This window comes from Sciurus carolinensis, chromosome 3, assembly GCF_902686445.1.
Source record: "Sciurus carolinensis chromosome 3, mSciCar1.2, whole genome shotgun sequence".
NCBI lineage: Eukaryota > Metazoa > Chordata > Mammalia > Rodentia > Sciuridae > Sciurus > Sciurus carolinensis.
The window spans coordinates 148,584,907-148,601,824 of NC_062215.1; the positions used below are offsets into that span (position 1 = coordinate 148,584,907).

General features: G+C 41.6%; 1 protein-coding gene across 5 annotated transcripts in view; it reads right to left on the reverse strand.

The window, feature by feature from the left end:
- Window positions 1-16,918, reverse strand: part of Flacc1 (flagellum associated containing coiled-coil domains 1) — a 40,810-nt gene that overhangs the window by 16,052 nt on the left and 7,840 nt on the right. For all 5 annotated transcript variants that reach the window (XM_047546001.1, XM_047545999.1, XM_047546003.1 and 2 more), the window contains 7 exons: window positions 15,536-15,669; window positions 13,825-13,918; window positions 11,882-11,943; window positions 7,180-7,277; window positions 6,025-6,077; window positions 4,314-4,413; window positions 2,580-2,683 (listed from right to left, as the gene is read on the reverse strand). In XM_047546001.1, coding sequence (XP_047401957.1) covers window positions 2,580-2,683; window positions 4,314-4,413; window positions 6,025-6,077; window positions 7,180-7,277; window positions 11,882-11,943; window positions 13,825-13,918; window positions 15,536-15,669 — 645 coding nt within the window. The remainder of the gene's footprint in view (window positions 1-2,579; window positions 2,684-4,313; window positions 4,414-6,024; window positions 6,078-7,179; window positions 7,278-11,881; window positions 11,944-13,824; window positions 13,919-15,535; window positions 15,670-16,918) is intronic.

Below are 16,918 nucleotides of genomic sequence, written 5' to 3' on the forward strand. Positions count from 1 at the left end.
GTAACTGCAATATATAAAGTACTCCTATATATCAATAATAAAAAGATAATGCTAATTTTACCCAATGGCAAAGACCTAAAATTTTCACAAAAGAAAATATATGAATGCTATAATAAACATATGAAAAATCATTCAACATAATTAGTAACCAGGGAAACTAAAACCATAATAAAATACCACTTTATCCCACTGGAATGATCAAAATTAAAAGATTGGTGATACTAATTGTTGAGGATATAGAGCAACCAGAATTTGCATATTTGAGATTCAAAAGTAAAATCATATACTACTTTGGAAAATAGTTTATCAATTTCTTATAAAATTAATCCTAGAGCCTAGTAACAGTACTTCTAGGTATATACCCAAGAGAAATAAGAGCAATTGTCTCCAAAAATGCTTATATGAGAATGTTTATAGAAACCTTATTTATAAAAGCCAATAAATAGATACAACCCAAATCTCAAAAAGCAGAAAATAATAAACACAATTTGGAATATTTCTACAAAAAGATACTCTTGTGCAATTAAAAAAAGGAAGAAATTATGGGTATGAAAAGCAAAGAGATAAATTTCACAGATATTTTATTGAGGGAGAAGAGACTATGCTCAAGAGAGCGTAACTCCATGATTCCATTTATATGAAGTTTAAAAACTAGCAAAACTGATCTATTGTGGTAGAAATCAAAAGAGTAATTATGTAAGGACAGGTTTGGGGGAGATGGGACTTAACTGGAAAGGAACACAAGAGCATTTTCTGAGTGGTGAAATGCTCCTGATCTTAAATTGCGTGTTGGTTATAGAAGTATACACACATATCAAAACTCATTAAATTGCATACCTAGGTCTGTGTGTTTTGCTAAGTATAAATTATATCTCAATGAGAGAGAGAGAGAGAGATCCATTTATAGTCAGCATCACTACAGAAATAATAGGAAGAAGGAAGAAAGAATATGTGCAGATCAAATCTCTCTCCACAAAAGGAATGGCTACTTCTTATTCAGATGATAGAACCCTCCAGACCTCAACTATATGCGCTACAGAGCCTGACCCCATTATTGTTTTGCCTAATGATAATAGTGACTACCAGAAATGGACTTTTATTGATGAAATTAGTGGATTTTGGATCAGTATAATGGTTAGAAATGGATGCAAAAATGAAATATGCAAAATATCCTAAATATTGTAAAAACATTTTGCACAAAAATGGTACAAGAATATAACAAAGTCTGTAGTCTGTACCCTTAAGGAGGTGCCTAGGACTTGATCCCAGTTGGTCCTTGAAGGGTTATAGAAAATGATATTCCTACAATACAGTTCCCGAAGAAAAATAGAGGGACAGTGTGCTTGGCAGGAGGGAGGGGAAATTGGCCAAACATTAAACCTCTCCCAGTGCACCCTTTCCCAATAATGATGGGCCCTGAGGGGATAAAGCAAACTTCCATCCACTACCAGGTTCATCTCCAGCATCTCTACCAAAAGAGGCAAATACTGAAATGCTGGGCCCCGGATTTTGACTTTCCCCCATTGCAAATTAGCCCTAAAGGGAGGCACAACAAATATTGAAACTCTGAGAAACAATGGATCCCAGAGAAAGAAACGCAATGGGCAAGATTTGAGTATTCATCCCTTGGGATCTGGACTTCTATCTCCCCAGATAATAAGTTTCAACCTTTTTACAACTACCTTCCTAAGTTAAAGTTCTAATCTGTACAACTAGCCCCTGACTTTCCAAACTGCACATCCACAGGCGCCAATGAAACTATAAAAACCCAGACTCCTTCTGTAAACTGGGGGCCAGCTCCATACCCAGAAAATGGGCCTTCCCATGCTCTATCCATGGACTTTGCTGCAGAATAAAGGAAAGCTAGCTGATCCAAGGTTTGCTTCCTGTCTCCTTGTGGGCCATGAGCTTACAGTCCTGATCCTGCTAAGCAGGTGCTCTGATTGCCTGTTGCAGACAATAAGAGGCGCAGAGTTCTGCCTCTGTGATGCATCATACCTGCCATTGGGAAACCTTCTGTGTACCCAGAAGTTCAGAGATCTGGGGGCATGAAATGTCGGGGCTGCTTTCTGATGCATGTTGGCTTAGTAAATGTCTGCAAGTATGGTAAAATTTGGACTGAGATCTTCTTTCATTATTACCTGGTCTCAGTAGTAAGGTTTTATCAGTAGTAAAGTTTGGCTAGCAGAAGTAGTCAACTCTTAACTCCCTCCATCACGTAGCTACTCTATTTGTTAAGAGTCCTGTGGGACCAAATTTGTTTGGTTTGCAGCAGTGCCTTTTCTCTTCCATCAGGAATGAGAAGGACATTCAGGGATGGTATTTTGGTAAAATTGGGAATTTCGGTTTCTGTATATTTAGCGTTCAGTTATTTCTCATTACTTACAATTTTCACTTCAACAACCTTGTGGCAAGACTAACTAAAGGAAAGCAAGCCTATCAACCTACTTGCATATATTTCCAGGAAAGCTAGGCAAGGAGGAGGATTGCCCATCCAGACAAAAAGATCACCTGATTATGAAGGCATGGCTGCTGCACCCGGACCACTCATGCAACCGCCAAGTACTCCCCTGACCTACCTCCTTCTCACTAATGAGGTTCTCAATGGAAGCACTGTAGGATGCAGTTAGTTTCCTCTTTTCTTCTTCTGACTCTAACTCGAACTTTTTTGTCATTTTATGTTCTGCAGAGGTGAGAGAAAAAGCACATCTATGTGTAAGTATGGAAAAATAAGCACAGAGAGAAACCCAGAATATTTGAAAATACAAGCAAATTCAGACTAGGTCAAATCCCTGTTCTTTTAGTCTGGTGTTCCAACTCCAACCTGGAAATACCCCAGTGTGAGGTAATCATGGTGGTTGTCCTCAATCACATGAGCCATGTGAGATTTACTGTCACCATCTGTGGTTCTTATATGTGTGGTTTATTTTGGATGTGTTACTTATTATTTTATCCATTTCCTCTGCTGAAAAAACCACTGTGCTTTCTTGAATATTCTTGTCTTAAAGCTCTTAGCTTACCTGATTTTTCCAGCAATATCATTCATTTTGTGCTAAAGCCCTGGGACAGAGGTTGGCTTATATTGTTTTCCTGGGCAGAGAAACCTGCCAGAAGAACCCTAGTACTAAATAGATGGAAGGAGGGGAAGGGGCAAATACAAATTCCTTCTGTGTGGCAATTTGGCTAGAGGGTTCCCTAAACTTACAGAGAAACCCTGGAATAAGGTGCATGATGAGCAGCTAAATTCTAGTCTTTCAAAACTTAGCTGTGTGTTGTACGCATATCTAGAAGTCTGGAGGTAACCTTGGCTCAGACAGGAGCAGCTCCACATTGCAGCCCCAGCCTCAACTTTAGTGTCTTCATGCTTCCCCATAGAGGTCCAGAGTCCCCACCAGCATGTGAATGGTCCAAGGAAGTCTTTGCCTTTAAATGAGTAATTTGGTTTAAACCAAATAAATGTAAGATAAGAGGAATAGGTTTGTAGACGGCCCACTCCTCCCTCAAATATTCCTGAAGGCCTGGGAAGTAGTCTTCACCAATCCCTCTCAACATTCTTCCGTTAATGAAGAAGCTCGGTGGGGGTGGGAAGTGCAACTATGGAGCCAAGCTCTAGGTTATATGTTGGACGTATTCAAAATACCAATCAAACATGGCTCCCTTTGCGGGGACATGGGGATACAGAGATTCTTGCTATGATGAATTGTGCTATTTCCTCTACTCCCTCCCCCAAAATGAATATTTCAAGTTCTAATTCAAGAATTCCTGGAGCTTTGGGGTCACCTGTATTCAGATACAGAGTCTACATTCCTATTAGAGGTCACAACACTTGTTCAAGCCCATGATAGGCAAACTTGGAACCAGTGAGTTTTGGAAGGTACAAGTTTAGGTCCCTTAATTCAGGTGTCTAAACTTCAAAAAGACCTTGCCCTTCTCATGACTTGGGTAATTTTGTTTGTTTGTTGTTTGTTTTGTGGTGCTGGGGTTTAAACACATTCTAGGCAAGTAACTATCACTGAGCTGCATACTCAACCCTTTTTATTTTATTTTGAGATAGGGTCTCACTAAATTGTTCAGGCCGGCTTCAAACTTAGACTTGTCATCCTCCTTCCTCAGCCTCCTGGGTTGCTGGGATCACAGTGTGTGCCACCACACCTGGTCATTTTGTTTTCTTGATGACTCTAGTACTGCCGTTCAGGAATCTGGCATGTGGCCCTCACCCTTGGTGAACCCAAGATCCCTCAAGTCAAGGCCAAGCCTCAGGCAGTTTTTACTGTACTTGTCTTCCCAAAGCCCAACAGTTCTGTCCTACTCACTCTGTTGCAACAGGATCTTTTCCCGCTCCAGCTTCTCCTCCTTCTCCCATTCTGCTTTCCGCTTTAACCACTTTTCTTCTATTTCATCATAAATGCTGTCCTGTGGAGGCACAAAGGCACCAGGAGGAAAAGAGCCCTGAGAAGGGAGACCTGGAGAGGCTGTCAGTGCACACTGCCCAAGCCCTGCGCAGCTTCCCTCACTGACAGGCCCCTCCGTGGATGACGTATGGAAAGTAAATTCCATCCTCATCCCACAGAGTCGTGGAACCCTAAAGGTCAAGGGAAAACCAGGCATGCACAAGCAACTTTTGCCCTGCTGGAACTGGGCTTCCACTGAAAACAGGTAGGATCTCCAAGGTGGGAGAATCACATGTCAGCTCCTGCTGAATCATAAATCCCTCTTCAGTAGCACATGAAGAAAGAAGGGAAATGACTGGAGTTAATTTGAGGACTTAGAAAAAAAAGTGATGTTTTGCAGAAGTCCCAGTTTGTTTTGAGGAAATCTTGGAACCCCCAAAGTGGAAGACCCAGGGTCTGACTGCTGCTAGTAAGATCCCAGAAAGGAAAGCATGAGGATCCACATTGATCAAGGCCTCAGTGCTTTGTGGAGTTGTTGGGACCATGCTGATGGTTTCTCTCTCCTCATTTTCATGCTAGTGGTTAATGTGGTGGCCATGGAGTTCATGTGACCTGGAGAGACCCAGATTGAAGCAAGCACAGAGTAAATTTAGGAACCTGGAACAGCTCATCTGGTCATAAATCTGGTCAGGTTTTGGATATAAACTCAAAACTGAAACTGTCAGTAGCACATAGAATTTCAGAGGTGGTGCTGGTATTTCATCTTTGATAGGGTGACCACCTATCCTGGTTTGCCTGGTACTTCTTAAGTATTTGCAATAAAGTCTAGATCCCAGGAAACCCCTCCCATAGATAGCAATTAAATAGGGAGGAGGCTTGAGTCTGCCTTCCCCTGGTCACTCCCCATCTCCAGAGACCTTGTACTCTAACTCTGGTCTTTCATCAAATTAGCCAATTAAATGAATAGGTTATGCTCTGGGATGGCTACAGCGTTCCATGCTCAGTTTGTGTGGTGCAGTGTGACAGAGCCTTTTTAGATTACAATTTGGGCAAATCTATTAAAGGCCTTAAAAATATTCATCCCTTTTGACTCAGCACTGCCACAATCAAAGATGTTCAAAGTGATATTTTTTTGTTCAGCAAGCAACTGGAAAAAACTCCCAACGGTCAATATTTGGGAAATTGTGAGATAGATGCTATCACTAGGATAATATCTAGTCATTAAAAAAAGAGCAAAAAGTTTCTGCCTGATGAAAAGAGGGTAAAAACTGTACACAGATTTAATACATTTATGGATACAGATTTTTACAGAGGTTGCCTTTGGGTAGGAACACTTCTTTGTTCTGTTGTTGTTTACTTCCATTTTTCTTCAAAGGGAACAGCTTCTACTTGTATAACCACAAACATATTTGATGATAGGCCTCTTTACAGTCTAGGAGGCTGACTTGTCAGGCATGGAACCATTGGGTTCACACTTCTTCCTGGGTGCAGTGAGTGCCACTTAGGTTCAAGGATGCGGGAGTCTCAGGACATGGTTTTCTGGGCAAGAGCTCTGGATTCATCTCAATGTTGCTGACCAGGAATAAGACTTGGTTCTCTCACTCTCATAAGCCACCAAGGAGCTCTTTCTCACCTGATACATATGAAACATATTCTTCAAATACTTGTACTCCTTTTCCATCTCCTCTGGACAAAGGAAAACAACAGGGTCATCATCACTCCTCTGACAGCACATTTTAAACTCAAATGTGAGCTCTGGAGCCCGACTCCTACCCTCAACACCTCCCGCCAGCCGTGAAGCCTTTATGTGCCCCAGAAATTCCCCTAGAACCTTCAACACTCAAATGCTTGGGCCCCACCCTGCACCTGTGGAACTGGGGTTTCCGGGGACAAATTATTTGTTGACAAATAAGTTTCTTGTTAACAAAGTCTTTAACAGAATCCGTTGAGCTACATCTGTGGGGAAAAGGGGAACAAAACCATCACTTCTCTTTTAGGTAACATGTCCTAGTTTACCATGACTTTGAAAACAATACATGTTCTCTTTAGAAAACTGGAAAATTCTGCAAAGTATAAATAAGATACCATCTTTTAAAAAATTAGGGAAAAAGAAAGGAAGAAGGCTGCAGCATTACTTCTTCCCTCTGTGCGGATTAGTCTGTGAACCCAGAATTCGGGACGCTACACATTTTACTCTTCCCAAGGGCAGAGTAAACAGTGAGGTCAGATGGCCATTATAACCCTTCTGCTTCATAAGGCCATACGATGGCAGTGTGTCGAGGAGAACTGGATGAAGCCCTATCATCTTACAGGTCAGGAAACTTGCCAAATTTTAGTAGTATCATATTTGTAGAATGTAGGAATACACTTTTTTCTTTTTTTTTTTAAATATATTTTTGTAGTCGTAGATGGACAGAATGCGTTTATTTTATTTGTTTATTTTTATGTGGTGCTGAGAATCGAACCCAGTGCCTCATACATGCTAGGCTAGTGCTCTGCCACAGCCCCAGGGATATACTTTTAAAAGTGTTTTCACATTCTCATCAAACTCACAATGGTAGACATTTTGACTCAAGATGAAAGGACTCCCTCAGATCTTCCAGGAAAAGGAAGGACCTTGGTAGACATGGTCTTTCTGCTTTTCAGTCCCAAACTTGGCCACTCTCTCCCCCTTAGCTTCAGGAAGAAACCTCTGGTGCCTGGCCACTACCCACCCGTGGCCATGGGCGCCCCCGGCCCCACACCTACACTATCCGCCCTTGTTCCTTCACCCAATCCCTGACAGTACCTAGTTTTCCCCGGGCAGCTGCCTTCTCTGCCTTCAGCGCTTCTTTGTAGTTGTTCTCTAACTCACTGAGCTCTGCTCTGTGAGACTTTCTGAGCTCCCTGCGGGATACAGAAAACCACAATCATCAGTGAACAGAGCTGAGTCCCACCCTGACCTGATCTCCACCCGTCACCCACAGTGGGGGAAGCCCTTGCTTCCTGGAACATTCCCCTGCTTCTATATAGAGAGGGTTGAGAGATTTCCTGTTTTCTACAGTCACTGTTCTGAATGGAGCTGGCAGCAACCACAGACTATCGTATCTGAATAGTCAGCACAGTCTTTCTTACAGCTCACTTGGGAAACTGAGCTACATTAGCATCTAGGATAATTTCAGACCCCAAGCTCTTCCCAAGAGCCCTTCCAGGAGGCAGATGTTAGCAGTGTTTAAGACAAATGTTAAAATGGAAGTCTATATGAACTATCAAGCCATAAAAAAAGATAGAGGAAACTTAAATGAATATTGCTAAGTGAAAAAAGTTAATCTGATTCTAAGGATATGACATTCTGGAAAAGGCAAACTGTGGAGACAGTAAAAAGATTAGTGGTCGCCAGGGGTTTGGGCGGGGGGAGGGAGGGACGAATGGGCAAGCATGACTCTGTAATGGCGGATACATGTCTTTACATGATTTTCCAATGAAGTGAACCCTGAACTCTGGATGGTGAGAAAGATGTGTCAAAGTAGATTCATCAATTATGACAAATGTACCACTCTGGCAGGGGCCTTGGCAATGGGGAAAGCTGTGATGGTGGTGACACAGAGTGGGCACTCTCTACTCTTCTGCCAGTTTTACTGTAAAGCTAAAACTGCTTAAAAAATGAAGCATATCAATAACCAAATAAAGAACCAAATACACACAAAAGATTATGACTCAACTAGATGTGCCATCTCTCCATCAGGATTTCTTCTTTAAGATTATAATTTGATAATTCATAATTGCATACATTTATGGGGTGCCAAATGATGTTATGATTTATAATTATGGCATAGAATAATTAAATTGAAATACTCAACATACCCATCCTCTCACATACCTAACATCTTTTTGTGGTGAGAACATTTGAAATGTACTCTTTTGGCAATTTTAAAATGAACAACACCCTACTATTAATGAATAACCATGCCCTACAAGGATCTTTAATAAACATAATTTCTCTGAGATTTTGTATCCTCTGGTCATCATGTCCTCATTCCCCTACCTCTCAGCCTCTGTAACACCATTCTACCTTCTGCTTTCTGTGAGTTCAATTATTTTAGATTCCAAACACAAGTGAGACAGGTGGTATCTATCTTTCTATGCCTGGCCTATTTCACTTAGCATCATGTCCTCCAATTCTATCCATGTTGTCACAAATTTCTTTCTTTCTGAAGGTTAAATAGCATTCTATCATGTGGTGTGGTGGTGGTGGTGGTGGTGGTGGTGTGTGTGTGTGTGTGTGTGTATGACATTTTCTCTATCCATTCATCTGTTGATGGACACTTAGATTGATTTCATAACTTGGCCATTGTGCATAGTAGTACAACAAACATGGGAGTGCAGGCAACCCTTAAACAAACAGATTTCAAATCTTCGGGGTAGATATCCTGTAGTGGGATTGCTGGATCATATGGTAGTCCTAGTTTTAATTTTTTGAGGAACCTCCATACTGTTTTCCATAATGCTATCCCAACTTGCATTATTCCCACAGGTAGTGTGAGAGGCTTTCCTTTCTCCACATTCTTGTACTTGTTATCCATTGTCTTTTTGATAATAGTCTTTTTGACAGGTGAGTGATATCTCATTGTTTTAATTTGCATTTTTCTGATGATTTAAGATATTGAGTTCCCCCCGACCCTCCATGTTCTTCTCAGTCACTTGTATATCTTCTTTTGAGAAATGTCAAACCAAATGTGTTGTTGAATTTGGTTTGCTAGTATTTTGTTGAAGATTTTTGCATCTATGTTCATTAAGGATGTTGACCTTAATTTTCTTTTCTTGTCCTCATCTGTCTTGGATACCAGGGTAATACTGACCTTGTAAAAACAGTTTGGAACTACTCCCTCCTCTTAAATTTTTTTTTTTTTGGAAGAGTTTGAGGAGGATTGATATTAGTTCTTTAAAAGTTTGATAGGATTCAACAATGAAGAAGTTTGGTTCTTGGCTTTGTTTTGATGGGAGACTTTTTATGACTAATTCAATCTTCATAGTTATTATTGGTCTGTTTAGATGTTTCTGTTTCTTCATGATTCAGTTTTGGTAGATTAAATAATCTATGTCTAGGAGTTTATTCATTTCTTGTAGAGTATCCAATTTGTTGGCATATAAATATTCACAGTAGTCTCATGATCCTTTATATATGTGGTACTAGCCGTAATGCCTCCTCTTTCATTTCTGATTTCATTTAGTCTTCTCTTTTTTCTTGTCAAGTTAATTTTTTTTCAATTTTGTTAATCTTTTCAAAAGTCAACTCTTAGTTTTGTTGATCTTCTGTATTGTTCTCCTAATCTCTAACTCACTTACTTCTGCTGTGATCACTGTTATTTCCTTCCTTCTGTTAACTTTGGTTTAGTTTGCTCTCCTATTTCCAGTTCCTTGAGGTGTGATGTTAAGGTTGTTTTTATTTGAAATTATTATTCTTTTCTGATGTAGACTTTTATTGCTATGACCTTTCCTCTTAGAACTGCTTTTTCTATATTACATGAGTTTGGTATATTGTATTTTCATTTTTCACTTGTCTCAAGATAGTTTTACATTTCTCTTTTAATTTCTTCATTGACCTATTGGTTATTCAGGGACATGTTTAATTTCCATATATTAGTGAATTCTCCACTGTTATTGATTTCTAGTTTCATACCATTGTGACTGGAAAAGATACTTGATATAATTTCAATCTTTTTAAATTTGCAAAAGCTTGTTTGATACCCTAACATGTGCTCTGTCCTAGAGAATGTTCTGTGTGGGCTTGAGAAGAGCATGTGCTCTGTTGTTGTTGGCTGGCATGGTCTGTACGTGTCTTTCATAACCATTTGATCTAAGGTTCTTTTGATCTGAGGTTTCCTTATTAATTTTCTGTCTAGATTATCTATCCATTGTTGAAAGAACGGTATTGAAGGCCCATACTATTATTATACTGCAATTTATTGCAATGTTTGTATCTTGACAATTTATTTTAGCTATAGTTGTGATTAATAGTTTTGTCCTTTTTTTTTATTAGAGCTTTATGGTTACACATAGTAGTTGGGTTCATCTCGAAAAACTCACACATGCATGGAAATCTATTTCAGTTCATGATCCCCCTTTCCCTTCCCCCTTCCATTCTCCTTCCTCTACTCTACTAGATTTCCTTTGTTCATCTATTAATTTGTATTTGATTAGTTCCTTATGTTATCCTATCCTTCCCTCCCTCTTTCCCTCATTTACTCTAGCTTCTCCATATGAGAGAAAACATTCAACCTTTGAGTTTCTGAGTTTGGCTAATTTCACTTAACATGATATTCTCCATTTCTTAATCCTTACACTAGGGATACAATTTCCATACAAACCATCATTAAAGTTTGAGTGTGTTCTGAATGTGGCTCTGTATTACCTATACCACTGAGTTTTGTGCTTTTGTATGCTTTATGTTATTAATTAGCAGCTTGTTTCATTCTGAAGAACTCCCTTTAGCAATTTCTGTAAGGCAGGGCCTAATGCTAATGAATTTCCTTAACTTTTTATTTTTTTATTTACTTTTTATTTTTTTATTAACTTTTTATTTCTTCATCATTTCTGAAAGACAACTTTGCTGGATTAAGTAGTTTTATTTGTTAGTGCTTTTAAATAAACCATTCCACTCTCTCCTGGCCTACAGGGTTTCTATTGAGAAATCTGCTAGTAGTTGGATTGGAACTTCTTTGTGTATGATATGTTTATTGTCTCTTGCTGCTCTCAGAAGCTTTTCTTTGTCTTTGACGTTTGATAGTTCAATTACTATGTGTTTTGGTATACTCCACTTTGGGTTGTATTTGATCGAGGTTGATTGACAGGAGGTACATGTGAATTTTGTACTTTCCCCTTGATTTTGTGAAAAACCTAAAACTTCTCTTAAAAAGTAGCTAATAAATAAAAGGCTATGTGTGACTCAACTAGGAGTGCTCTCTCTACCAGGATGGTTGAGGCTGCTTTGGGACTCAGCAAGTAACCCGGAAGGGGATTTTGGGGTTCTCCTCACACCCACAGACAACACACCTCCTTTTCATTTCCCCTTGATTTGTCAATTTCTCCTCCTATCCCTTCTTGCTATTTTCCCCAGGCCCCAACTAGCAGCCAGGAAGAGCAGAGATAAGAGAAGGGGGGAAAAAGGAGGAAGAGGAGGAGAAGAATATGCTGAGAACAGTTGTTCACAGAAGTTTTCTGTAGTCTCAGAGGACAAAATGACTCTTTTTAACAACTAACAAAAAGAAAAATTATAATCAAAATGAAAAAATGAATGGTGAAATGTAAGAGCAGGCATAGTTTTTCTGTGCTTCATTTTAGTGGTCTCAAATCGGGCCATCCTGCTCTCCAAAGACTCATGCCTCACTTGTCTCACTGGCCTCCCATCTCTGTCTCCACCTGGCACCACCTCAAGTCCCAGGGAACTGAAATTCTATAGAGTGCAGAAACCTTAGGCCTTTAGCACGCAGGGCTCATGCCAGAAAACTTACTTGTTCTTGTTTTCAAAGTTCTGTTTCATCTCAGCACAGCGAAGTTCCATTTCATTGGAGAGCTGGAAATGAAGCCAGTATTAACAACACTGGGTTGGCAACCTCTGCCCCACTCTGATTTCCATCTTCTGAGAAGTCTCCCAAATCATAGGGGATGCCTCCCATCCCTGACCTCTCCTGTTTGTGTTCTGCAGTGTCAGAGAACATGTTATTATCTATGGAATGAAACAATTCTTGCCTTACTCTTTGTTGTTTTGAACTTAATCAGTTAATCATGTTAGTGCAAGGAAACCATCTCTTTCACTAACTGATTTTTGTGGATTGGTCTGGTCTTCTCTGCTAGACTGCCATTTATTTGTAAGACTGTTGCCCTTGGAATTTTGGATACATAACTCCATTGAGAGATCATTTATGGAGCAAAGGACTTGGCCCAAAGAGCCAAAGAGAATCAGCACTGGAACTTAAGGCTCAGTGTTATCCAATCCTATTGACAGCATGGTGGGATTCTAGCAGACGGGATTTGTTTACATTCAGGTGACTCCATTCTAACACATCAGATCCTCTGGTCAGTGTCCCAACTGCCAGCCAGACAAGGCTTATCCATGTCACTCTTTGACTAGTGGTGAGGTGCCAGAGACTGCCTGGTATAACCAAGGGGTCAGCTCCAGGTGGTGACTGGCAAAGTGGCAGCCAGCACTGCTGCCTCTTCCACAGGATCACATCACAAATTAGGATGTTCCCAAGTGAAAGTATTTTCAAGCACACAATCTAGGTCCCTCCATGGAAATAGTCTCTGCATGTTCATCTTCAGCAGAGCCTGTGCTCATAAGTCAAAATGTGCATTTTGCCCAACAACCCACCACTGTTGAGCTGTGACCTTCTACAAATGATAAAACTTCCCTGAGCTCCAATGTTCTTTCTGTAGAAGGACACATCAACCTGGCAGAATTTTCAGATAAATAAGATAATGAATCAGTAGTGGAGGAGGTCTCCTAAGTTGGGTTCTTGTAGGATTTGGACATACCTAGGAGGTACCAGAGGGTGAGAGGCTCCCTGATGGGAGGTAGTATATCACAAATTGGTGTTAATAACGCTGGGGATGATGTTTTTGAGCATAGTTCTGTTCTATTATTCCAGCCCAGACCAACAGGCATATCTACTTGAGGTGGGGAAAAAGAGACCTTGAGGTAATAGGTAATAAAATCTAAAGAAGTATTACTTGTGCAGCCCAGGAAGCATATAGAAATGATTTCACATAGAAATGATTCTGGGGCTGGGGTTGTGGCTCTGTGGTAGAGCACTCGCCTAGCACACATGAGGCCCTCGGTTCAATCCTTAGTACCACATAAAAATAAGATAAAGGTATTATGCCCAACTACAACTAAAACAAAATATTTTTTAAAAAGAAGAAATGATTCTGAAAAGTGGCCTTTAACAGTCTAACAGCAACAGAGTGGGCACTGAAGGCCTCCAGGAAGATTTGAGCAACATTGGAAGCTTCCTCCAAGCTGGTGAAATTAGTAAGAGCCTCACAACCTCTGAAGTTGATCTCACCACAAAAGCCAGATGGGGAGTGACCAGTGCCCCCTAGTAGCCAGATGGGGAGTGACCAGTGCCCCCTAGTAGCCAGATGGGGAGTGACCAGTGCCCCCTAGTAGCCAGATGGGGAGTGACCAGTGCCCCCTAGTATGGACAGGAGCTTCACTGCACACCTGGAAGTTACCTGGAGAACTCCCAGAAATGAACACGTTAGGTCTTGAACTCATGGATGAAGATGGAGTCAGAGAAATACTTTCAGGTACATGGTCCTATCTTCAGAGTTCTATCATCTGGACAACATGGCCCACAGGAATCAAGTGCTTGGCATCTTGCCTGGCATGTAGGTGATCTGAAATAGTGTTACTCTACCCAGAAAGATGTTGGTTAGTGCCAGGATCACTCACCAATTTCTGGGCAGCCTGGTGGTCTCTGTTCATTTGTTCTATTAATGCTGTCAGCTCTGAGATCTGCTCTTCAAGGTTACTAATGGTATCGGTCCTGTGGGACAAGTAATTCTTCCATTATTTTCAGAGCTTATCATTCATAACAGGCCAGTCAGGCCCCTGGGATGACTAGGGTCAGGTCATTTCGGTACTAGCTCCACCATTATGAGGTGGGGGTGACAAGATGGAGGGGGGCTCTTGGAGAAGGTTTGTTGCAGTTGGGTGGTTGAACATCAGATCTAGCCTTTTGGGTGACCTGGGCAGAAGTGAGCAGGATGGTTTGGTACCCTATTGAGTAGAAGAGAAATAGGAATATATGAGACATTGATTAGGGTTTGACCTTGTCTTGGTAATGATAGCTGAAATGGAGCACAGTAAAGTTCAGAGGGTTAGGAAAATAGAAGGTGATGTTGATTGTGAATCATATATAAGGAATGGGCTGGAAATAGGGCTAAGAGAGGATTTAAGATAGTGACTTTCAGAATAGATAATGATTTACTTTGTGATGATTTAGCGATCATTCAGTTATATCTGGTTGAGCCAGAGTAGACAGGGTAGCAGGTAATGCTGTGTTCAGTGAAACTGAAAGGAGTTCCCTTGGCCAAACATCCTCCAAGTCTAACTGGGCATGGAGAGAATGTGAGGTAAGGAGACAAGACGAGGATATTGGGGAGGGCAACAGGATCTGAGAAAGTTGAACCATAGGGAACCCTTGTCCTTTGAACATGAGCTTCAGTATAAGCAATATGCAGAGAATTTTACCAGGAAATGAAACAAGCATGTTTTATTATGCCACAACTGGCAAAAATTTTCTGAGGGAGCCATGAGGTGGCTGTGGGTGACGATGGGTACATGATCCATTCTCTTCCTGATGAGGGAAGCATAGTTGGACCCTCAACCCAAATCCCTTCTAACCCAAATAATGGTTTGGTTGTCCTTTCTACACACCAACAGATGGGTAAGTGACTGTGTGTGCATGTATGTTTTCTGTTATTGTTTTTGGCCTTTTAGATTTCTGTCTTGAAAAATAATTCTGACAGGAGGCTAAAGCCTGAAGGAAGAGATGCTCAGAGAGTCATTCAGTAGTGCTGGTAAGAAGTAAGATACCTGAACTCCAGTAGGGGAGTGAGGAAGAAGAAAGGAATGAGAGATTGAGGAGGTAGAATTAAAAGGTGTGGGGATGTACTTGGTGTGGCATTGGAGGCTAGGTAGTGGGTGGGCTTCAGTGACAGAAGATGACTGTGCTCAGTGGATTGGAGCTGGGAACTTTCCACAATTGAGTGGTATTTTTAGACTATTTATAATAAAAGAAGAAGTGCATATTTGAGTCTCCCAGGAACTGACTTTACTGCTAATTTACACACTCTAAATCCAGTCTCATTTATGAATATTTCACCTGTTTCTCAGCCCCAGGAACAATTGCTCTCCTTAGTATGAATCATACTACCTCTGTCTTCATCCCGTCCTTTGAATCCACTCATAGATGGGAGCAGAGCAAAGCAAGAAGGGCGTGGAGAGGAGCAGTACTGAGAAACAGGGGGCAGGAGAGAGGTGAACTTGCAACACCTTCAGAGTGGGGGCCCCAGTGACCCAGGCAAGGATGTCAGAGGCTTGTCCTCGAGGGCTGGAGGGGATAGCTCAGAGGAGCTGGACGCTGGTCCTAAGACATTACCTGGACATGTTGAGATTGTCCATCATCTCAGATTCCAGCTGCTTTTTCCTACCAAACATCTCGTCCCCCAAGGTGACAGAAATCTGCTCCCGATTCCGAGCAAGTTGATAGCCAGGTGACACATTGATCACTTCCTGGTCACCGAAGGGGAAGGTAAAGTAAAATTATAGACCTGGAGTCCTGAGAGTCCTCCAAATCTTCTACCATTATCTTATTTGCATCTTAAACATAGAGTCATGAGATGGGATTCCAGGGCCCACGTAACTTTTGCATCCTCCCCTAGTTACCATCCACCATTAGATCTATGAGATCTAATCCCAATGCTCCTGGATGTCTCTAGAGACCACTGCAGTTCAATGATGCCAAACTGAACCACAGATGCCCCACTCCACACACTCTGCACTGTAGTCCTGCTCCTGCTCTGGAGATGGTGGCTAGAGCCATTGTGGAAACCGCTCAGGTTTTGGAATTGGACAGGCCTAAATCTAAATCTTATCCCTGCCACCAATCTCCAGTTATTCAACATCTCTGTGTCTCAGTTTCCTCATCTCAAAAATGGGGATAATAATTCCTCCTCAAAGGGCTTTTGTGAGGAAAAACAAAATAAAATGAGGAAATGACTAGCATGATTACAAAAGCAAAACAGAGCTAAAGTGCCAGTATATTCTTCCCACACTAGATGCTAAGTCAGAATCTTGGCGGGGCCACCAGCTGGTGTGGACCTGAATGAGATCGTAGCTTCTGGAGCTACTGCCTGACCTTGAGGCCCCTCGTCATTATCCCCTAGAGAATCTCCACCTTGCCCTTACTTTCACACCTGCCTGGACATCACCCAAGGCCACAGACATCTTGCTCTTGGGCTCTTATGATACCCTCCCAGCTGGCCTCTCTGCCTTCAGAATCACTTCCCTAAGTTCATTATCCTCTCCTCCTGGAAAGGCAATTATGTTTCTGTTTGTTTTACTTCCTGGTCATTAAGGAGCGCATGGTTCTTGTGGTGTGTGTGGGGGGAGGGAAGCAAAGTGGAAAATAGCAAAAATTTCCCATAATATCCCATCAGAGGGCATATTTTTCTAAGATGTAATTCTTACCTGGTCCTCTGCCTTGGAAAGACCCATAAAGACTCCTGTGCTGCACAGGGATTGACTCACACTCCAAGGCAGGTGTCAAGAGCCTTTGGGGTTTGGTCCCCACCTCTTTCCCCAGCATTCACTGCTGCTCCCTTCAGGTGTCCTGACAGCCCTGCCATGGGATTTGTGGCTTCCCAGGCACATGCAGAGGCTTCTGCACCTGGGCATGAGCTGCATCCTGGCCTGGATTAGCCACCACTGTCAGGCTTTCCTGGGACTCTCCCCTTGCCCTGCATGAGGCAGTGGAGAGTGG